We start from the raw sequence: 18,832 nt of genomic DNA on the forward strand, positions 1-18,832 counted from the left end.
AAAAGCATAAACCATTTTTTGGAATTTGTGAAGAAATTTTGAAACCACAAACATTTTTTGAAATTTTTAAGAAATATCTCAAAAGTGCAACATTTCATGATATTTGGAACAAAACTTTGAAACAGTGAACATTTTTTGAATTTATGATCAAAAACTATAAATGGAACATTTCATGAAATTCCGAACAACTAGAAATCACAAAGATTTTTTAAAATTCTTGAACATTTTCTGAACCATGAACATTTTTTGAATTTCTGAACAAAACTTGTAAGCACGAAAAATTGGAACATTTCATGAAATTTCGAACAAAAATTTGAAATCGCAAACATTTTTTAAAATTCTTAAATATTTTCAGAAAGGCAAACAATTTTTAAAACTTCTTACCCAAATTTGAAACCACAAACATACCTGAACATTTTTCCAAAAATGAATAATTTTTGAACTTGTGAACAGTAAAATAAAAAAAGAAACATATTTTGGAATTCCTGAACATATTTTTAACTTGTGAACAAAGTTTAAAGATAGGAACATTTTTTGATATTCCTGTACATTTTTTATACTAGAACATTTTTGAATTTATGAATAAAATTCTAATGGAGGAATATTTTTTAAAATCTGAACAAAATTTGAATATTTCAGAAAAAATATTAAAAGGAGAATCAACTCTAAAAACAAAAGGTGAAGAGAAAACAGAACATAAAACAAAAAAGAAACAGAAAACAAATAAAATAAAACAACAACGGAAAACCAGACAAAGCCGTTCAGGAACCTTCTAGAAGGTTCCTAAAAGCATAAAAACCCAGAGTTTGAACCTTCTAAAAACCAGAATCCGTGTACACGCTAAACTGCTAACTGGTCTGGCCCACTACGATCGCTCGGTCGATGTGTTGCGAAACGTCAACATCTTGACGCAGTGTGCGTCCGTTAGGGAATTTCCGGCAAATAGGCTCTGCCCACCATGCAGGTCGCCGCTAGGGACCTGGTGGGAGCAACTAATTAACGAGCGCTTCTTCGTGAGCCTCCCAACGATTAGCGCCACTTAGCGCGCTCACAATCATTCGCCACGTGTCGCGCTCTGGGCACTTCCTCCGAATTTTGTTTTTTTTTATTTTTACGCATGCGTTTTTGGCTTTTTCAACGGGGTTTTTTTCGGGTTTTTTTACGTTCTGGTTTTCTACCGGCCTTCCCTAGCTTTTCGATAAAAAATAATTTCGGAAAAAATAATTTTTTTGCGCAAAAAAATTACTTTTTTTGCGCGAGAGTCACGGTTTTGTTTTCACGAGAGGCACGGTCGTGCCTCTTGGAAACGGAAAAAAAACATGCTTTCTATTTTTTTTCTTTCGCGAGAGGCACGGTTTTGCTTCCGCGAGAGGCACGGTTGTGTTTTCGCGAGAGGCACGGGCGTGCCTCTTTTGAAAAGGAAAAAACACGTTTTTTCTTTTTTTTTCTTTCGCGAGAGGCACGGTTTTGCTTCCGCGAGAGGCACGGTTGTGCTTGCGCGAGAGGCACGGGCGTGCCTCTTTCGGAAAGGGAAAAAACGCGTTTTCTGTCTTTTTTTCTTTCACGAGAGGCACGGTTTTGCTTCCGCAAGAGGTACGGTTGTGCTTTCGCGAGAGGCACAGGCATGCCTCTTCCGGAAAAAGGAAAAAACGCATTTTCTTTTTTTTCTTCCGCGAGAAGCACGGTTTTGCTTCCGCGAGAGGCACGGTTGTGATTTCGTCAGAGGCACGGGCGTGTACTTTCGGAAATGGAAAAAAACCCGTGTTCCCGGTTCGGTTTTTTCGTCGGTTTTTTCATCCGGTTTTCTGTGAATAGAAAGTTCGTCAAAACCTATCAACACGGGATCTAGTTTTGAAGATCTCGACGCGAGTCCAATGGCAAAAGCAGTTCGAGATTTGGACGCACGGTTTAAGAGATAAATCATTTTGAATAAACAGATCTACGAAAAAAGGGAGAACTCTCATGTAGCGCGCCACTTGTCGCAACCTGGGGAGTTGGAGTGATCTCCGCAAGGAATACTCCTTAATTAGTGATTTTGGGACCTGGTGCGAACCACACGCTCGCACGCTGGGCGTTTCTATAGGCTGGCCCATTTCCGGGATATTGTTCCTTTCTTTTTCTTTTTCTTTTTTTCTCTTCTGATTTCTTTTTTCTTTTCTCTTTTTCGTTCTTTTCTTTGTCACTCTTTTACGAATTTTCTTTTCAAATTCGTTAACATTTTTTACATCATCGAATTCAAAATATGTCCATCCATGTAAAAAATTGTTCAACAATTCAAAAAATATTCATGGAATCATTTTCTCATTGGGTTTAAAAAATGTTTATCAAAATTCAAAAATAATTCATCAAATTAAAATAATGTTCATCATATTTGAAATTTGTTCATCGGTTTCACAAAATTTCCAATAAATTCAGAAAAATTATCATTGAATTTAAAATGTGTTCATCCAATTTTCCAAAAAAAACATCTTGAATACATACTTTATGCATCAAGGTCAAAAAATGGTCATCATTATTAAAAAAATGTTCATTCAATTGTAAAATATGTTCATTCTTTTGAAATCACGGACAATTTTTAATTCAAGAACTGTTATTGACAACTCACAATAAATTTGTTTTGAAAATTTTAGAACCTTTTTCTAATCCCGAATTATTTTAGCATAGAATAAAACAAAAAACCAAAATTAAAATTCAAAATAAAATAGGGGTGTCCATCCCCGCATATGGGTCGTCGCAAACAGGCGCGCGCGGTGAAGGTAGGGTGTGTGTTGGAAAGACAAGAGCACATAGTCATCATTTCGAAGAAAAAGTCCACAAACTTGAAAGAGGTTCATCAATTTTTTAAAAAGTTTGTCGATAAAAAAAACATTAATTTTTAAAAAAGTTCTTGAAAAATAGATAAAATATCATCAATATTGAAAAACTTCTTGAAAAAAAGAAAAAAGATCATCAATTTTGACAATACTCTTCATGAAATTTGAAAAAGTTCAAGGGAGGGTGTGCGTTGGAAAGATGAGAGCCCTTAGTCGTCATTTCAAAGAAAAAGTTCACAAACTTGAAAGAAGTTCATCAATTTTGAAAAAAGTTCTTGAAAAATAGATAAACTATCATCAACTTTGAAAAAAATTCTTGGAAAAAAAAGAAAAAAGATCATCAATTTTGAAAAAACTTCTTCATGAAATTTGAAAAAAGTTCATCGATTTTGAAAAAAGTTCGTCAACTATGAAAAAAGTTCACCAACTTTAAAAAAATATTGATCCATTTAAACATAGTTCATGAATTTGAAAAAAGTTCATCAATCTTAAAGAAAAGTTCATCGAATTTGAAAAAAATTCAAGTAATCTGAAAAGAGTTCGTCCATTTTGCAAAAAAAATCATTCATGGAATTTGAAAAAAGTTCATGGAATCTGTAAAAAAACTTCAATGATTTTAAAAAGCATGAGATTATTTACAAAAAGATCACACATTTAAGAAAAACAAAATAAAACAAAAAAAAGGAAAAACCGAATAAAGCCATCTGTTAACTAAACCACAAACCGGGAAAACCCGGTTCGGGAAGCTTCCCAAAACCGGGTTATCGTGAATTGAAGAAAGGAAATGAAATGCGGAAGCGGAAATCTTTGCGCACTAGAGAGTCGATCCTGGTGGTTAGACCGGAGCGGTCGCAACGAGCGGACGATGGTTCGGAACCCAGTTCTTACATCCTTTTTTAACGTTTCTGAATCACAAGAAAAAAATGGACTAGCCCAGCTTGGACGGTTGCAGGCGCCCGTTTGGAAATTGCATGTAACGGGCGCCTACAATACCAAATAGGAATCGCCTGGAACAACCTCTGGTGTGCATCGTGCCATATAGGAGGTCCCAATTAGTGTCATAGAATTAAATAATGGTCATCGATTTCACAAAATGTCCATCAAATTCAAAATTTGACCATTGAATGTAAAATTTATTCATCCATTTTTCGAAAATAAACATCTTGAATACATACTTTATGCATCAAGGTCAAAAAATGGTCATGATTATTAAAAAAATGTTCATAAAAATAAAATATGTTCATTCAATAGCAAAAAAATGTTAATTCCTTTCAAGTCACGGACATTTTTTAGTTCAAGAAATGTTATTGATAACTCACAATTTTTTTTGAAAGTTTAGAACCTTTTTCTAATCCCCAATTATTTTAGCATAGAATAAAAAAACGACTGTAGAAAACAAAAACAAAAAACATGGGTGTCATCCCCACAAATGGGCCGTCGCAAACAGGCGAGCGCGGTGAAGGGAGGGTGTGCGTTGGAAAGATGAGAGCTCCTAGTCATCAAGTTTTAGAAAAGTTTGATGATACAAAAAACATTAATTTTGAAAAAATCTTGAAAAAAAAAGAAAAAATATAATCAATTTTGAACAAACATCTTCATGAAATTTGAAAAAAGCTCATCAATTTTGGAAACACTTCATCAATTTTGAAAAAAGTTCATAGATTATGAAAAAAGTTAACCGAATTAAAAAATGTTGATCCACTTAAAAAAAGTTCATCGAATTTGAAAAAAAAATCATCGATCTTGAAGAGAAGTTCAACAAATTTGAGAAAAGTTCATGTAATCTGAAAAGAGTTCGTCCAAATCATCGATTTAGAGAAAATCATTCATGGAATTTGGGAAGCCGAGTAAAGCCATCCGTGAACTAAAGCCGAGTAAAGCCATGGAATTTGGGAAGCCGAGAAAATCATCGATTCTTTAAAAAAAAGATCACACATTAAAAAAAAGCCGAGTAAAGCCATCCGTGAACTAAACCACAAAGCGGAAAAACCTGTTTGGGAAGCTTTTGGAGGGCAGATCCTAGTGGTTAGGACGGAGCGGTTGCAATGAGCAGGACGATGGTTCGAAACCCAGTTCTTTCACCTTTTTTAACGTTTCTGAACCAAATATGAAGCCGCCAGCGACCAAATACTGAGCGGCCAAATACGAAGCCGCCGGCGACCAAATATGGAGCAGCCAAATGTGGAGATACCGAAGTGGCCAAACCCAGGAGCTAGCTAGCTCTGTCGGGGTAGGCAGAGCTAACTAGCTAACTCGCTCCTGGATCTATTCGAGCCCTGAGCTAGCTAGTTGCTGGCTAGCTCAGCTCGAATCGATCCCACAACTAGCTGTCGCCGTGGGACAGACGCAGACGACGGGCGCCCGAGGGGTCGGGGCGGCACGGAAGGCAGACGCGGACGGGCTGCGGCATCCAGGGACAGGCGAGACAGCATCAGGGGCGGCGCGGACGGCGGACACGGACGGTGGACGCGGATGTTTTCGTGGCAGTTGGGCTCCCGGCAACTGCTTTCTCCCGATACAGGGCACCATATAATAAAATTGTGTTTTTGTGGGTCGGAGGGGGGATTACACCATGACCCTCAAAAAAATTACGGGTCAAACGCTTTTAAGGTTTCCATTCGGGTCACTTTTTTCGCCAAAACCGTAACTGGCGGTTATTTTCCGGGTCAGGGCGATATAAGGGGTTAGCTAGAGATGCTCTTAGTTGTATACTAATAGGAAACCGCAAAAAAAAATACACAAAAGAAAAACGTAAATTACCAAAAGAATTCACAAAAAAATGAAAGGACCTAGAATTTGAATAAGGTTCGTACAAATTGAGAAAAGTTGGCGAATTTGAGAAATATTCACGAACTTGAAAAGGTTTGTACAAAATTGTTAAAAGTTCATGAATTTGAAAAAAAAATCATGAATCTAGAAGAAGTTCATCAATTTTGAAAAATTGTTCACCAAATTTGGAAAAAATTCATCAAGCTTGCAGAAAATTCTAAAATTGGAAAAAAGTTTATCCATTTTGAATCTATGGAAAAAAAGTGCATATAGATGTTTAAAATTTCACAGACCGAATTTTGTATTGGACGATTTTTTTTTGAAATGTATGAGACTTGTTTGTTAATAAAACAAACCTATTTTGCATTTTATAGCATATTTTTGAAATGTGCCAAATTGAACATTTTTAAATGTCACAAACATTTTGTTTGCTATCATTATTTTTATAAAATTACAATTGCAAAACAATTACTGGATGTTAACATTTTTGGAACATTCATGGTTAACATTTAAGAAAAATAAGTACTGTAACTTTTTGGAACATATGTATTTATAATATTTTTATAAATAAAAACGAACGAGAAAAGGACGAATACTGGTGCTCATGTACCTGCATGAATATGGGCCAACCCCTTTGTGGCGTCCTTGAGGCGAGAGGTGCTTGTGTCTAGCTTGACTATAGACAAAAGAAAAGTAATTATGTTTCGGAACCAGGCAAAACTAGATTGATGTGCCATAGGAAGGATAGCTATACTAATTCGGTATACTCAAAATACACTTTTAGTATAAAATTAACAATCTCACAAGGATGAAATATCAGTAATTTTCTATTTACTGGTCGATTTCATCTTTTACGGAATCAATTCCTTTTTTGAATGTAAAACAAATTGGGAGTTCAGCATGTCTGAAAGAACAGGAGAATGTTCTTTTGATGATATTATTACCAGTATTCGATACTGGGTTATTCGTGACATTATTATACCTTCCCTATTTATTGCGGGTTGGTTATTTGTCAGTACGGGTTTAGCTTATGACGCAGACGAGACACAGGCGCTCTGAAGGCCGAGCCATTCAATCGGGCTAGCTTTGCTGAGTGCTCGTCGCCTAAAGAATAAACCATGGAAAATATCAGATTGCTTACTTTAGAAAAAATAAAGTGGGAATGTTTTCTAGAGAAAGATTGGCATGAATTTTTGGGATATGGGTCTAGGCACACCCAATTAGGAAAATTTTATTTTTAATGAAACTTCTTTTTGTAGCAAACATGTTGTATAGTTATACATGTGTGTAAAGTTTCGCGACAAAATGTTTTCTATGGAAATCTTGGGGAAAAAACAACATTGCGTGCACGAAAAGGATGTATATTAACTTCTATATGTATCGTTTTTATTTTAATTCGCCCAGGACACAATGTAAGTCATTTTGTTGTGAAATTAATTGGACATGCATGACGCTACCATTTTTATTCCAATAAACTTCCAAGAGCAAGAGGGAGAGACAAGCGAATGGCTTGGCTAGTTTCTTATGATGATAGTATTAATGATGATAGCGGTAATTGCCTTTGGCTCCTAGGTGCATATGCACCCATTGTCGAAATACACATTTTGAAAAGTTGAAAAAATCGAAACAAGAATCTCGCATGTATATTCGAACATTTTATGTGTGTGTACAAGGTTTCAGTGAAAAACGACGTTTTTTGTGTCTTGTGTAAAAAAGACAAATTCTGATGCTTCATTCTAACTATTCATGAGGCATTTCTTTATCTTTTTTACACAAGCCACAAAAAACGTCTTTTTTCACCGAAACTTTGTGAACGCACATAAAATATCCGGATATACACGTGGAATTTTTGTTCCGATTTTTTTAACTTTTCGAAATGTGTATTTCGACAATGGGTGCATATGCACCTAGGAGCCAAAATATCGCTCTCTGATGATAGTATGTTTCTATGCATTTTTTTACGATGATAATGAAATGGTGTATTTATTTTATGATGCATTTTCTCCCCGCATGACTAACATTCATGTTTGTGAATATTGGAAGTGAATGAGACGATCCTTAGAGGACCGTCTTTGTCTTAGGTTCACTATGCCCGTGGTAATATACCTTCTAGACTTCACATTCACGTACGACGGGGAATTAATCATGATATGTGTAAACTATATTATTTTCGTTGTCTCAAAATGTAATTTTTAGACACTATAATGACGGAGGGAGTACTTTGCAACACATTGTTAGAGCATCTTCACCCACGTCCCCGGGAAGGCTCTCAGGCTACTCTTTTAGCACCGGCATCAAAAAATCCTCCCACTCACGCTTCAAAATCGTCACTTTTCACCGGATGTAAAGAAAAACAACGCCGGCAGTCCCATCCCGAACCCAGCCTCCCGGGGGGCAGCTGGGCGTGCCGGCGGCTTCTTTTCCTCGCTGTTGGCCCACCCTCAGCCGCCCAGCTCCCTCTCTTCTATCTTTTCATCTAGATCCCACACCGTGCCCTCACGCTCTATCCTCTGTTTTCCTCTCTCCTCTCCAGAGTCGTCCATGGAGAAGTCCGCTTGGCTGGCTGCCGCCCGCGCCGCCCCACTGCCTTCCTTCCTCCCAGCCCCGCCCCGCCTCCTCTGCCCCGCTCCGCTTCCCTCGCCGCCTCTCCTCCTCCGCCCCGCCCCGCCCCGCCGGTGAAGTTGTGTCTCCTCTGCTCCGCCGCCTCTGGTTCAGGATCGACAACACCGATCGGCAGCGGGCTCGGGCAGCACGGGGGAGCAGCAGGGGAGAGCTGCGGCTGGAGGCGGGCACGACGGCGATGGCAGCTAGCGGCGTCAGCAGGGGGGCAGTAGCAGCGGGGGCGAGCATGGCGCAGTAGCAGCGAGAAGGAGCAGAGTGCATGGTCAGCGGAAGTGGCTCCTCTGCTCCCCCGCGGCCATGGGCGCGGCCGCCACGGCGAGCACGAGCGCGGGCACTGCGGCGGCTTGGACCATCGACGTTGGCGTCCGCACACTCCATGGTGCCCTCGCCGGCGGCCGGTGCGTGGTGGGGACGGGCGAGGCCGGGGCGGGCGCTGGCCGGAGCTGGCGAGGCGGGGCGAGCGGGCAAGGCCTGGGCGTGGCCGGGCGGAGGTAGCGAGGCGGGGCGTGCGGGCAAGGCGGGGGCGGCCTCGGCGCGCGCATGACCGCATGCCCAGCACGCCCGCAAGCTCCGACAGCGGCCGCATCCCGCGCTCCTCCTCGGTGCGCACGTGCTGCTTCCCGCGCTCCTCCTCGGCGCGCGACTTGCTGGAGGCGGAGGAGGCTCCGGACCAGTGCTCCATGACGCCGCGGAAGAAGAACAAGAAGAGGCCGGGCGCCGGTGAGAGGCGGTGCAGGCCGGTGGTCAACCTATTGCTAATCGCCTCCGTCGTGGTTGTGCTCATCCGTCTCTTCTTCGCTGCGCGCCACGCGTCCTCCTTCAGAGATGCTTGGGGGTGGAGACGGATGGAAAATCCCCCCCCCCCCCCCCCAAGCCCAAAATTTACGCCGGCTTATCCCCAGCTTGACACGCAACGGCCGAAGATGCTCTTACAAAACACAAACACGCACATCTGTGATGGAGGTACTAGAGTAGAAGAGAAACGAAGTAAAACCACTACACCAAGGTAGATCGAAGTTAGGGGCTGTTCGGCATCGCTCCGCTCCACAGCTCCCGAAGCGGAGTTGGCGAAGCTGTAGGTCAAAATGGTGGAGTTGCCAGTCACCCGCTCCGCAGATTTCGGGAGCGGATCATTACCGAACAGGGCCTTAGTGGTGTGACAGCGAGCTTGGTTTGAAAGCTATTGTTGGGACCATAATCCATACGTGAAGTGAACACGTGGTCGAGAAAGTGACAACTAGAGGCGTTTAATTGGGGTTTGCCGCGGCAGGCTGCCGCGCATCTGGTCCCAACCACATGCCACGGCCGAATCATCCAATCTAATCCACCCACTAGCCAGGTGTGAGCAGTACGTACAAAACACGGCTACACCAACTATGTACACCACGCAGCTCAAAACAATAAACACATATACACCGACGACATCGGTCACTTTTGCTTCTCATTTTACTGGTAACATTACCGGGGTAAATACCCCTCCACTTTTTCTTTTTCTTTTCTTTTTGCTAGTAAGGCTCGACTAACTAAAATAAATCAAAAATATTTTAGTGATGTAAAATTTCACAATCCATGTCATACTAACAGATTAAAGTTCAACTAAAAAATTAAAGTTAGTTCACATGTGAGCATTTTCATTTGTGCACAGGGAGAGAAATGCAGGACGGCATAACATGTTGGCCTATATGAAAAACCCACGAACTATAGCATGCTTTTTAAAAGATACTCTTTTAATTTCGTAGAGATCAGAAAAAAGAAATGCAAAGTTTGCGACCAAAGGTCCATATGAAGCTTGAAATGTTACGCTGCCCCGCTGAATCTGAATCTTCTCTAGTTGATCCACAGAGGCAAGATTTATCTAGTTGGTCGAGGCGGTGGCTATAATTGCGCTCGGAAGGATGTCGCGGATCGACGTGCCTAGGTGACATCCCATGTGGGCTGCAAGAAGAGTCTTCGTTAAATAGTGGAGGCAGAGGTAATCGGCGATGTGTGCGAGCGTGTTGCGAGGATCGATGGCCGCAACCGTGGACATATGTGGCCGGGACGGTGTGTCTGAAGGCCTGGGGGTTGCACAATTCATCTCTTGCCAATTAAGTTTGGCGTGAGGCAACCTTGAATAGTCGTGTCGGTATTCTTACAAGTTACAACTCAATGGTGCAAAGGGATCCCATATCTCTAACGTGAGTTGACGGCAAAAACTTGGCGGCTGTTCTGGCGGGAGGCGCCACGTATAGCCCACCACAACTGTTGCTCTTTCACTGCCATCATTGGTGCGGCATGGTTTTCCTCCATTGGAGGGTGTCAGCTCGGTGGCTCTCTCCTGTCTACGGGGTTCCTCCTGATTAGGTGACCCGTGTTGGATTGTTGCACGACCACACGGAGTTACGGTGGTGGCTTGCTTTGTGGCTATCTTAAGTGGACACTATGTTGATTTCTTGTGGACTATTGTGTGTCGTAGCTTTATGAAGAGCTGTGGTAAAGATGGTGACTGGAACATAGTTTCATGTCTGAGATGAAAACCGTTTATCTGGATTTTACTGTTTTGACTCCACAGTGACACTCGATGCACTTGAATGATTTTACTTGGATCTAGCATTCTGGATGAAAATCTTGACACGTGTTGTATTTAACGACACATATGCTAGTGCCTTGATGGTTTTATTGCGGAGGACAAGTGAATTGATCGTAGTTTTTTCTGATCATATTTTGATATCGTTATGTCATTTATTGTGCATGAAATGTACTTTGTTGATGCTTCAATTGATTTGCTCGTTTGCTTGCCTCTACTTTAATAAATTTATAGGTTCATGAATCTTTGGATGCAAATATCTCATCTCTTTTGTTCTAGACTTGAATACAAGAAGCTCGATATTTTTTTCATTAAATATGTGATTGTTCCTCTCAATACAAACAACATAAGGGCTCTCATTCAACTCAAATAGTTTCCTACGGTTTGGGGGGGGGGGGGGGATCGTTCGGAGGAAAAAAAATGTTTCTTACATAAGTCATTGATTTGCATTCATGGAATCATTAGCAAAAAATATAACGATTGTTATGCACTCAACTTTGGAGGAAAATTTTCATCTAGTCAGACGTCTTCTACAATTCCTTTTGCATCAAACAACCTTCAATCCAAAATATCGTAGCTTTCCATTTTATGGGATTTAAGAGAGCATTCACTCTAATTTAAGTTTTTTTTCTTTGTATCATGGGCACCACATTAATTACCGGCCACCAACTAGAAACAATTCCATAAAACCTCTAGCAAAAAAAGGAGATATTAGCCAAATTCTCATTTGTCCCAAGTTTATTGTCACACGCCGACTAGCTTTGTGACTATCTCAAGTGGACACCATTGTGGTTTCATGTGGAGTAATGTGTGTTGTAACTCTCTGAATATCTAATGTAAAGATGGTGATGGGAACACCACTTCATGTCTAAGAAGAAAATCTGTGATCCGGCCTTTACTGGTTGGACCAAACAGTGACACCTAACACACTTGAATAGTTACCTAGTTGAAGGTGATGTCTTTGTGTTGTTGTTCTGATCATGATTAGTTGGACATGTCATTCAAGATGAAAATTCTCAGCACATGATTTGTTACAAGCGGAGATTCTACATATCCAACCAGATCGACAAAGAATATCTCAATTTGGTAAATCCGACCAAATGGGTTTACTAATAGGTTGCCACGACTGACTTAACCATAGTCTTCTGTTATGGTCATGTTATTATTGTTCATTACACTTTTATTTCGTTTGATGAATCATTTGATCTTCTCATTGCCTTCCATCTACTTTAATGAAGAAAAATAGATGTATGAATCCTTAGATGCAAATGTTGGGAGATAGTTCGGTCTTGTGAAGTCCTCGTTTGTTCTAAACTTGACTCGAGTAACCTCCATAGCTTTTTCATAAAACATATGTTGGTTTCTTTCAAGCCAAACATTCTAAGGACCCTTTCAATTTCAAATGATTTTGCTATTTTAGGGTACTTGGATCGTTATGAAAAAATGTTACTTACATAGATCGACTGGTCCGCACTCTATTTTCGTGTAAATTTCATCCATTCAAACCTCTCGTTCAATAGCTTTATTTTTATGTTGGCTCCCTCTGTCCCAAAATAAGTGTAGCTGATTAGTACAAAGTTGTACCAAAACAACGACACGTATTTTGGGAAGGAGGAAGTATAATCTAAAATCTTACAACTTTGTGATTATATAGGATTGAAGAGGACATGCTACTCCAATTTTAAGTTTTTTCTATTTCTGAATTTTAAGAATCCTACGAACTAAAGATCACAGGCAAGACCTCTCTTTTTTCTATCGTGTTACCCACATTTGCTGAATGATGATGCACCCACTACATCACTCATCACGATGCAGCAGTGTGTTATTTGCACCATGGGGGAATCTAGAGGGTGGCCAGGATGGGCCGCGACCTGGGGGATCCTATTGGTGTTTCAAGCGCCAGGGAAGCTCCCTGGGGCCCACGTGATGCCCATGGTAGGCCAGCCCATGTCCTTGATTGATTTTGAAAGGAAAAAAAATTGCAAAAACAGAAAAACCATGAATTAAAAAGAGATCATGCATTTTGAAAAAAAGTGAATGAATTTGAAAAAATATTATCAAATTCAACAAAATCATCGAATTTGAAAAAAGTTCATAAATTGTTTTCAAAAGTCACTGAATTTAGAAAAAAATTCATCGATTTTGAAAAAAAATCATCAAAATTGAAAAAATTCACCGATTTGAAAAAGTTCATCAATTTTGAAAATAAAAATCACCGATTCAAAAAAAACATTCGTCAATTTGGAGAAAAAAATGAATTTGAAAAAATTTCATTGAAAAAAGAAAAAAAGGAAAAATAAAAGATATCGTGTTATTCGGCTTTGCGGTCAGGCGCCTGTTTGTAAAATACACAGTAACGGGCGCCATTTGGTCAAGGCTTAAGTCAGGGAAACTTTTCGTCCTCCCTGGCCTAATCCCGGGGACGAGAAAACACGAGTCACGACTCGTGGGAGAAGTCTCCCGTCTCTTTCGCCCCATCTCTGTTCGCAAACCACGCCGTCGTCTCACTCAAACTTTCCTTGTCCCTTACGCCGCCCACCTCAATCGGTCGACCCCTCCTCTCTCATCGGTTCCAACCTCTCCCTGCTGGAACGCGCCGTGCAGAGAAACTGAAGTCCGTAGATCCCCGTTCACTCTCTACATTTTTGTTCATGAATTTAAGAACTCAAATTGTGAAGCTCACTGTGTAGCTAGGCATGCTTGGTGTGCCCCATGCTAATTGATCAATAAAGTCTAGTTGCTCAAAAAGATAATCTAATTACCGGTTAGAGTAGAAACAATTTCTACATATACTAACATCTTGCCAAATGGAAGACGACATCTTGGCAAATCGGGTGTCCCACCGCCGACTAGCTCGTTCGTTGCTCCCGTCCTGTAATAGAGATGAAACTTTTACAAACATAAAATCCTCTAATATTTCTACGTAGTAGTACACCATTCGTTCAAAAATTTTGATGTTTATAGTGGGAAGTACTCCCTCCGTTTCATAATATAAGACTTTTTTGACACTACATTAATGTGAAAAAACATCTCACGTTATGGGTTATGGGACGGAGGGAGTAAAAAATAATAGTTACTGTATGGGTGAAGTGAAGCCGGGAGGGAGGGCCAATCATGTGCCGGGCCCAGCCCAAAAAGCATTGCGACGCGATCTCCGATGCGGAAAAGATGCGACGCGGAGCCGGACCCAGTCAGAACTGCGTACCACCAACGCGACCCTGCCGCGAACAAACACGAGGGCCGGTGGGGCCCGCGCCCATTCAAGCGCCACAAACGCCAAAGCCGGAGGAAAGAGAGCGCCAGAGCGGCTCGCTCTCGCGCGAACGCCTCGAAGCCCGCGCACGCCGTCCACCGCTTTGTCTACTCGCCTCACGCTGCCCCACGGGCCCCGCGGCTTTCCGCCAGGTGGGACCCATCCCCCGCCCCGTACCTGAGGCTGCGCTGTGGCCCCATCCCATCACGAAGCTGCTGCCAAACGCGAGGACTGGTTTCTGTGGAAGCGGAAATTTGTTTCCGTAGATTTCTGTTCACTTTTGGAAAATTGTTTGACGGAAACAATTTGGAAATATTAATTGGTTGCCAGAGCAATAACCCTCTTTTTTTTTGCGGGGAGACAGCAATCACTTTACTTGCACGAATTAGTTATGCCTAATATTCTGGTTAGTTGGCAAGGAATATATGACAGGCCGATTACGATTAGATCAGCCAATGGAACGGAATAAACTTTGGATTTATACCTCCTTTTCTAGCGCCTTGTGGGAGGGGGAATGACAATTTATACCTCCTTTTCTACCGCCTTGTGTTGGGGGGAATGACAACTTTCCTAGTCAAAAAGGGGCACAAATTTCTCACCTAAAAAAAGCAGGACATGTTAGTAAAGCTCTTGAATCAAAATGATGCATCGAATTTTATTTCTTGTTTACAAATCTGCCTATTGGAGTTTCTGCTATGGTCTAGTGAGGATGGAATATATGAAATGCAAACGAACTGGAATACCGCCTGGAAAGAGGGGGAAACTTCCTGCCGCCAAGAGAATCCAGCTGAGAAGGGAGAGGATATATAATCCAAGTGCCAACAGAATACATATCTGGATCAATCACATCGCATATCTTAATTTTGCCTACATCTCAGATCAGATCTCACTTAGATCCATGCATCAACAAGGTAATATTGTTCTCCAAAATTAGTAAAGTAGTACTACTAATCAAGAAATCAAGATCCATCAATAAAATTACAGTGCAAAACAAGCAACACCAAACAGGTCAGCTTTGAAAAGCGAAGTGAATGTACGGGGGAGGAGACATGATAGCAGACCACGTTCCATCAGGAAAATCAACAAAGTACCGAGCCTTTTTCTCTACCGAGGCTCTGTACACCAGTTCAGACTGTCGATAACCTTAAACGTGATTAATTTAGGTTTTCAGATCGGTAATAGGCACGGAAATCGAGTGGATACCACAAAGAAAGAGCACACGGGTTCCAACGCATTGGAGTCAGGAGCAGCAGACAAAGTACGAATGCGACAAACAGATAGTGAAGCCAACGAGCACAAATTATGGATAATTCATAGCGGAGTTCATCTCATTCAAACAGTAAGATAGCAGCAGACACAGGAAGATAACCATGGCCGCCGGACACAGATCCAGCGGCCAAAAGAGTCCACCTAAAACCCTCCTAAACCAACCACGGAGATCTCATCGGACGGACAAGGGGAAGACACGACACGACACACGACTCTCTTATTTAGATCGACGACACGGGACACGGGGCGACGACGACAGGCGACCGGCGGGCGGACGGATCTAGAGCTGGCCGCAGTCGGCGATGACGACTTGCTTGGAGCAGGTGCCGCTGCGGGAGCCCACCTTCTCGATGTTCTTGACGACGTCCATGCCCTCGACGACCTCGCCGAAGACCACGTGCTTGCCGTCGAGCCAATTGCAGGGGACGGTGCAGATGAAGAACTGGGAGCCGTTGGTGTTGGGGCCCGCGTTGGCCATGGAGAGGATCCCGGGCTTGGTGTGCTTGTGGACGAACTTCTCGTCGGCGAACTTCTCGCCGTAGATGGACTCGCCGCCGGTGCCGTTGCCCTTGGTGAAGTCGCCGCCCTGGCACATGAAGTCGGGGATCACGCGGTGGAACGAGCTGCCCTTGTAGTGCAGTGGCTTGCCGCTCTTGCCGACGCCCTTCTCGCCGGTGCAGAGCGCGCGGAAGTTCTCCACCGTCCGCGGCACCGCGTCCTTGTACAGCTCCATCACGATGCGCCCGGCCGGCGCGCCGCCGACGGTCATGTCGAAGAACACCCTCGGGTTGGCCATCTCGCCGGGATCGGACGGGCTAGGGTTTTGAGATGGGGATTTCTGTGGGGATTGGATTGGAGTGGATTTCCTTTGGCTTCGGGCTCTGTGATCTGGCAAGGGGAGACCGGGCGGGGTTAAATAGGCGGCGAGGTCCGGGGCGGGGGCGGCGGTGGCCGTCCGATCGGGACGCGTGGTGGCATCGTGGGGCGCGGGGGCTAACCTGGGAGGTTCGGCGGCGCGGTTGCGGGAACCGTGGTTAGGTCTAGGGTTGGGTTCCCGGTGGACGCGAGCAGCACGTGACCCATTCCAACACAAGCCTGTATGACATGTGGGGCCTGCGGATGCCTCTCGATGAGGGCGGCCTGCAGGGTTCCGTTGGTGTGGGGATCGGCGACGTGGGCCCAGAGTGTCAGACGGGGTGGGTGGACGCGGCGTGCGTGCGAGTTTTTATTGGATCTTTGTGGGGGTGACTAGGGTTGCGACCATGGTTACCCGGGGGTGGTTGGGTCGGGACTAGGGTTAGGTTGGGATATTTGTGCTTTTGGACTGCGCGCGGTCCACAAGGACCGGGTGGTGCGGCGCGCGTGAGATTTCGTGGGAGTCTATGGACCGGGTGCAGGGAAAGCTGTGGTGAACACGAGCGGAGGATAGAGAGCGAGGGTGGGGAAGGGATATGCCGCCGCGCGAGTGGGCGATATTCTGTTCTGGCTTGGATCGCACGCGGACTGCATGTGCAACTGGCCCGGGACGATTCCTGCCGGCCCAGCCCGCTCGGGCTCTGCGGCGCAGCGCCAACGGGCGGCTCATCGGGGCCGTCGAGTGTGGGTTTGGACGGTCGAGATCCGCGTGATGAGGGCTCTAGAAGCTTCCTTCTCATCTAGGGCCTGATCGAACTGTGAGATGCCTATTTCTCTCTTCTTTTTTGGGAGGTAAAAACTACAGTATCTGGGCAGAAATATAGAGTTGCGATTTTTAGGTAAATAATTTATTTTTTGAATCCCTGAGATCATGGACTGTTGGAATCTGCTATTATCATGGACTGGTTTGTTGAGATCATGGATTAGAGAAATATAATACTAAATTTGAACTATGACGTAACAACAACAACAACAAAAATACTCCGAGGCATCTTAGTCTCTTTCTAGCAAATCATTTTACCTACCCTTCCATTGCAAAATATTTGAAACACTATATTCGTTCGAAGTTAAACTTCTCTATTTGACAAAGTCTATAGAAAAATATGGGAATATCTACAATATCAAATGTATAGTATGAAAACATGAATGTAATGAAACTAATTTCGCGTTGTAGAGGCTGAAAGATTTTTCTACACCCCTCTTTTGAACAGTAACCACGAGAGGCAAAAGGGAAGGATCTCCCATATCACTTGTTCCGCCAAAGGCCGGATCAGCGGGCCCTCCCTCTTCAGTCATACTTGCAATGGCGGGGGGTGAATGGAGCTTTGATCTGCGTGGAAGGTGTTTAGCTACTAGGGTTAGGCTCTCTAGCGACACTGACAAGGTGGTGATGGTGGTGGTAGCGTTGAATAATGGTATTCGAGCTTGTTAACCATCTCAACAAGGTCACATGTGGCGGCATCGACGAGCCTCCAATGTTGTTTGCTCCCCGATCTGTCGATTCGGTGGATGATTGATACATCCATTTTGCATCATGCTTTTATATCGATATTTATTGCATTATGAGCTGTTACTACACATTATATCACAATACTTATGTCTTTTCTCTCTTATTTTATAAGGTTTACACGAAGATGGAGAATGCCGACAGCTGGAATTCTGAGCTGGAAAAGGAGCAAATATTAGAGACCTATTCTGCACAACTCCAAAAGTCTCGAAACTCCACGAAAATCAGTTTTGGAATATATTAAAAAAATTGGGCGAAGAAAGAACCATAGGTGGGCCACCCACCAGCCACGAGGGTGGAGGGTGCGCCCTACCCCCCAGGGCTCGCCCCCTGCCTCGTGGGCCACATGGCAGGCCCCGACGTCCGTCTTCTGCTATATGGTGTCTTTTGCCTTGGAAAATATCAGAAAGAAGCTTTCGGGATGAAGCGCCGCCGTCTTGAGGCGGAACATAGGCAGGACCAATCTAGGGCTCCGGCGGAGCTGTTCTGCCGAGGAAACATCCCTTCGGGAGGGGGAAATCGTCGCCATCGTCATCAGCATCGATCCTCTCATCGAGAGGAGGTTAATCTCCATCAACATCTCCATCGGCACCATCTCCTCTCAAACCCTAGTTCATCTCTTATATCCGATCTTTGTCTCAAAACCTCAGATTGGTACATGTGGGTTGCTAGTAGTGTTGATTACTCCTTGTGGTTGATGCTACTTGGTTTATTCGGTGGAAGACCGTATGTTCAGATCCTTAATGCATATTAATACCCCTCTGATTATGAACATGAATATGATTTATGAGTAGTTACGTTTGTTCCTGAGGACATGGGAGAAGTCTTGTTATAAGTAATCATGTGAATTTAGTATTCGTTCGATATTTTGATGAGATGTATGTTGTCTCTCCTCTAGTGGTGTTATGTGAACGTCGACTACATGATATTTCACCATGATTTGGGCCTAGGGGAAGGCATTGGGAAGTAATAAGTAGATGATGGGTTGCTAGAGTGACAGAAGCTTAAACCCTAGTTTATGCGTTGCTCCGTAAGGGGCTGATTTGGATCCATATGTTTCATGTCATGGTTAGGTTTACCTTAATTCTTCTTTCGTAGTTGCAGATGCTTGCGAGAGG

At 43.3% G+C, this 18,832-nt stretch overlaps 1 protein-coding gene across 1 annotated transcript; it reads right to left on the reverse strand.

Annotated features, from left to right (window-relative positions):
* Positions 1-15,304: 15,304 nt before the first annotated feature.
* LOC123135870 (peptidyl-prolyl cis-trans isomerase) lies at positions 15,305-16,194 on the reverse strand. The gene has a single exon (XM_044555108.1). The coding sequence runs from the start codon at positions 16,086-16,088 to the stop codon at positions 15,573-15,575; it is 516 nt and encodes a 171-aa protein (XP_044411043.1). The 5' UTR covers positions 16,089-16,194; the 3' UTR covers positions 15,305-15,572.
* Positions 16,195-18,832: the final 2,638 nt, after the last annotated feature.

This window comes from Triticum aestivum, chromosome 6B, assembly GCF_018294505.1.
Source record: "Triticum aestivum cultivar Chinese Spring chromosome 6B, IWGSC CS RefSeq v2.1, whole genome shotgun sequence".
In the NCBI taxonomy this organism is placed as follows: Eukaryota; Viridiplantae; Streptophyta; class Magnoliopsida; order Poales; family Poaceae; genus Triticum; species Triticum aestivum.

Coding starts and splice junctions, on each gene's coding strand:
- LOC123135870 (XM_044555108.1), bottom strand. CDS start 16,088: ATGGCCAACCCGAGGGTGTTCTTCGACATGACCGTCGGCGGCGCGCCG.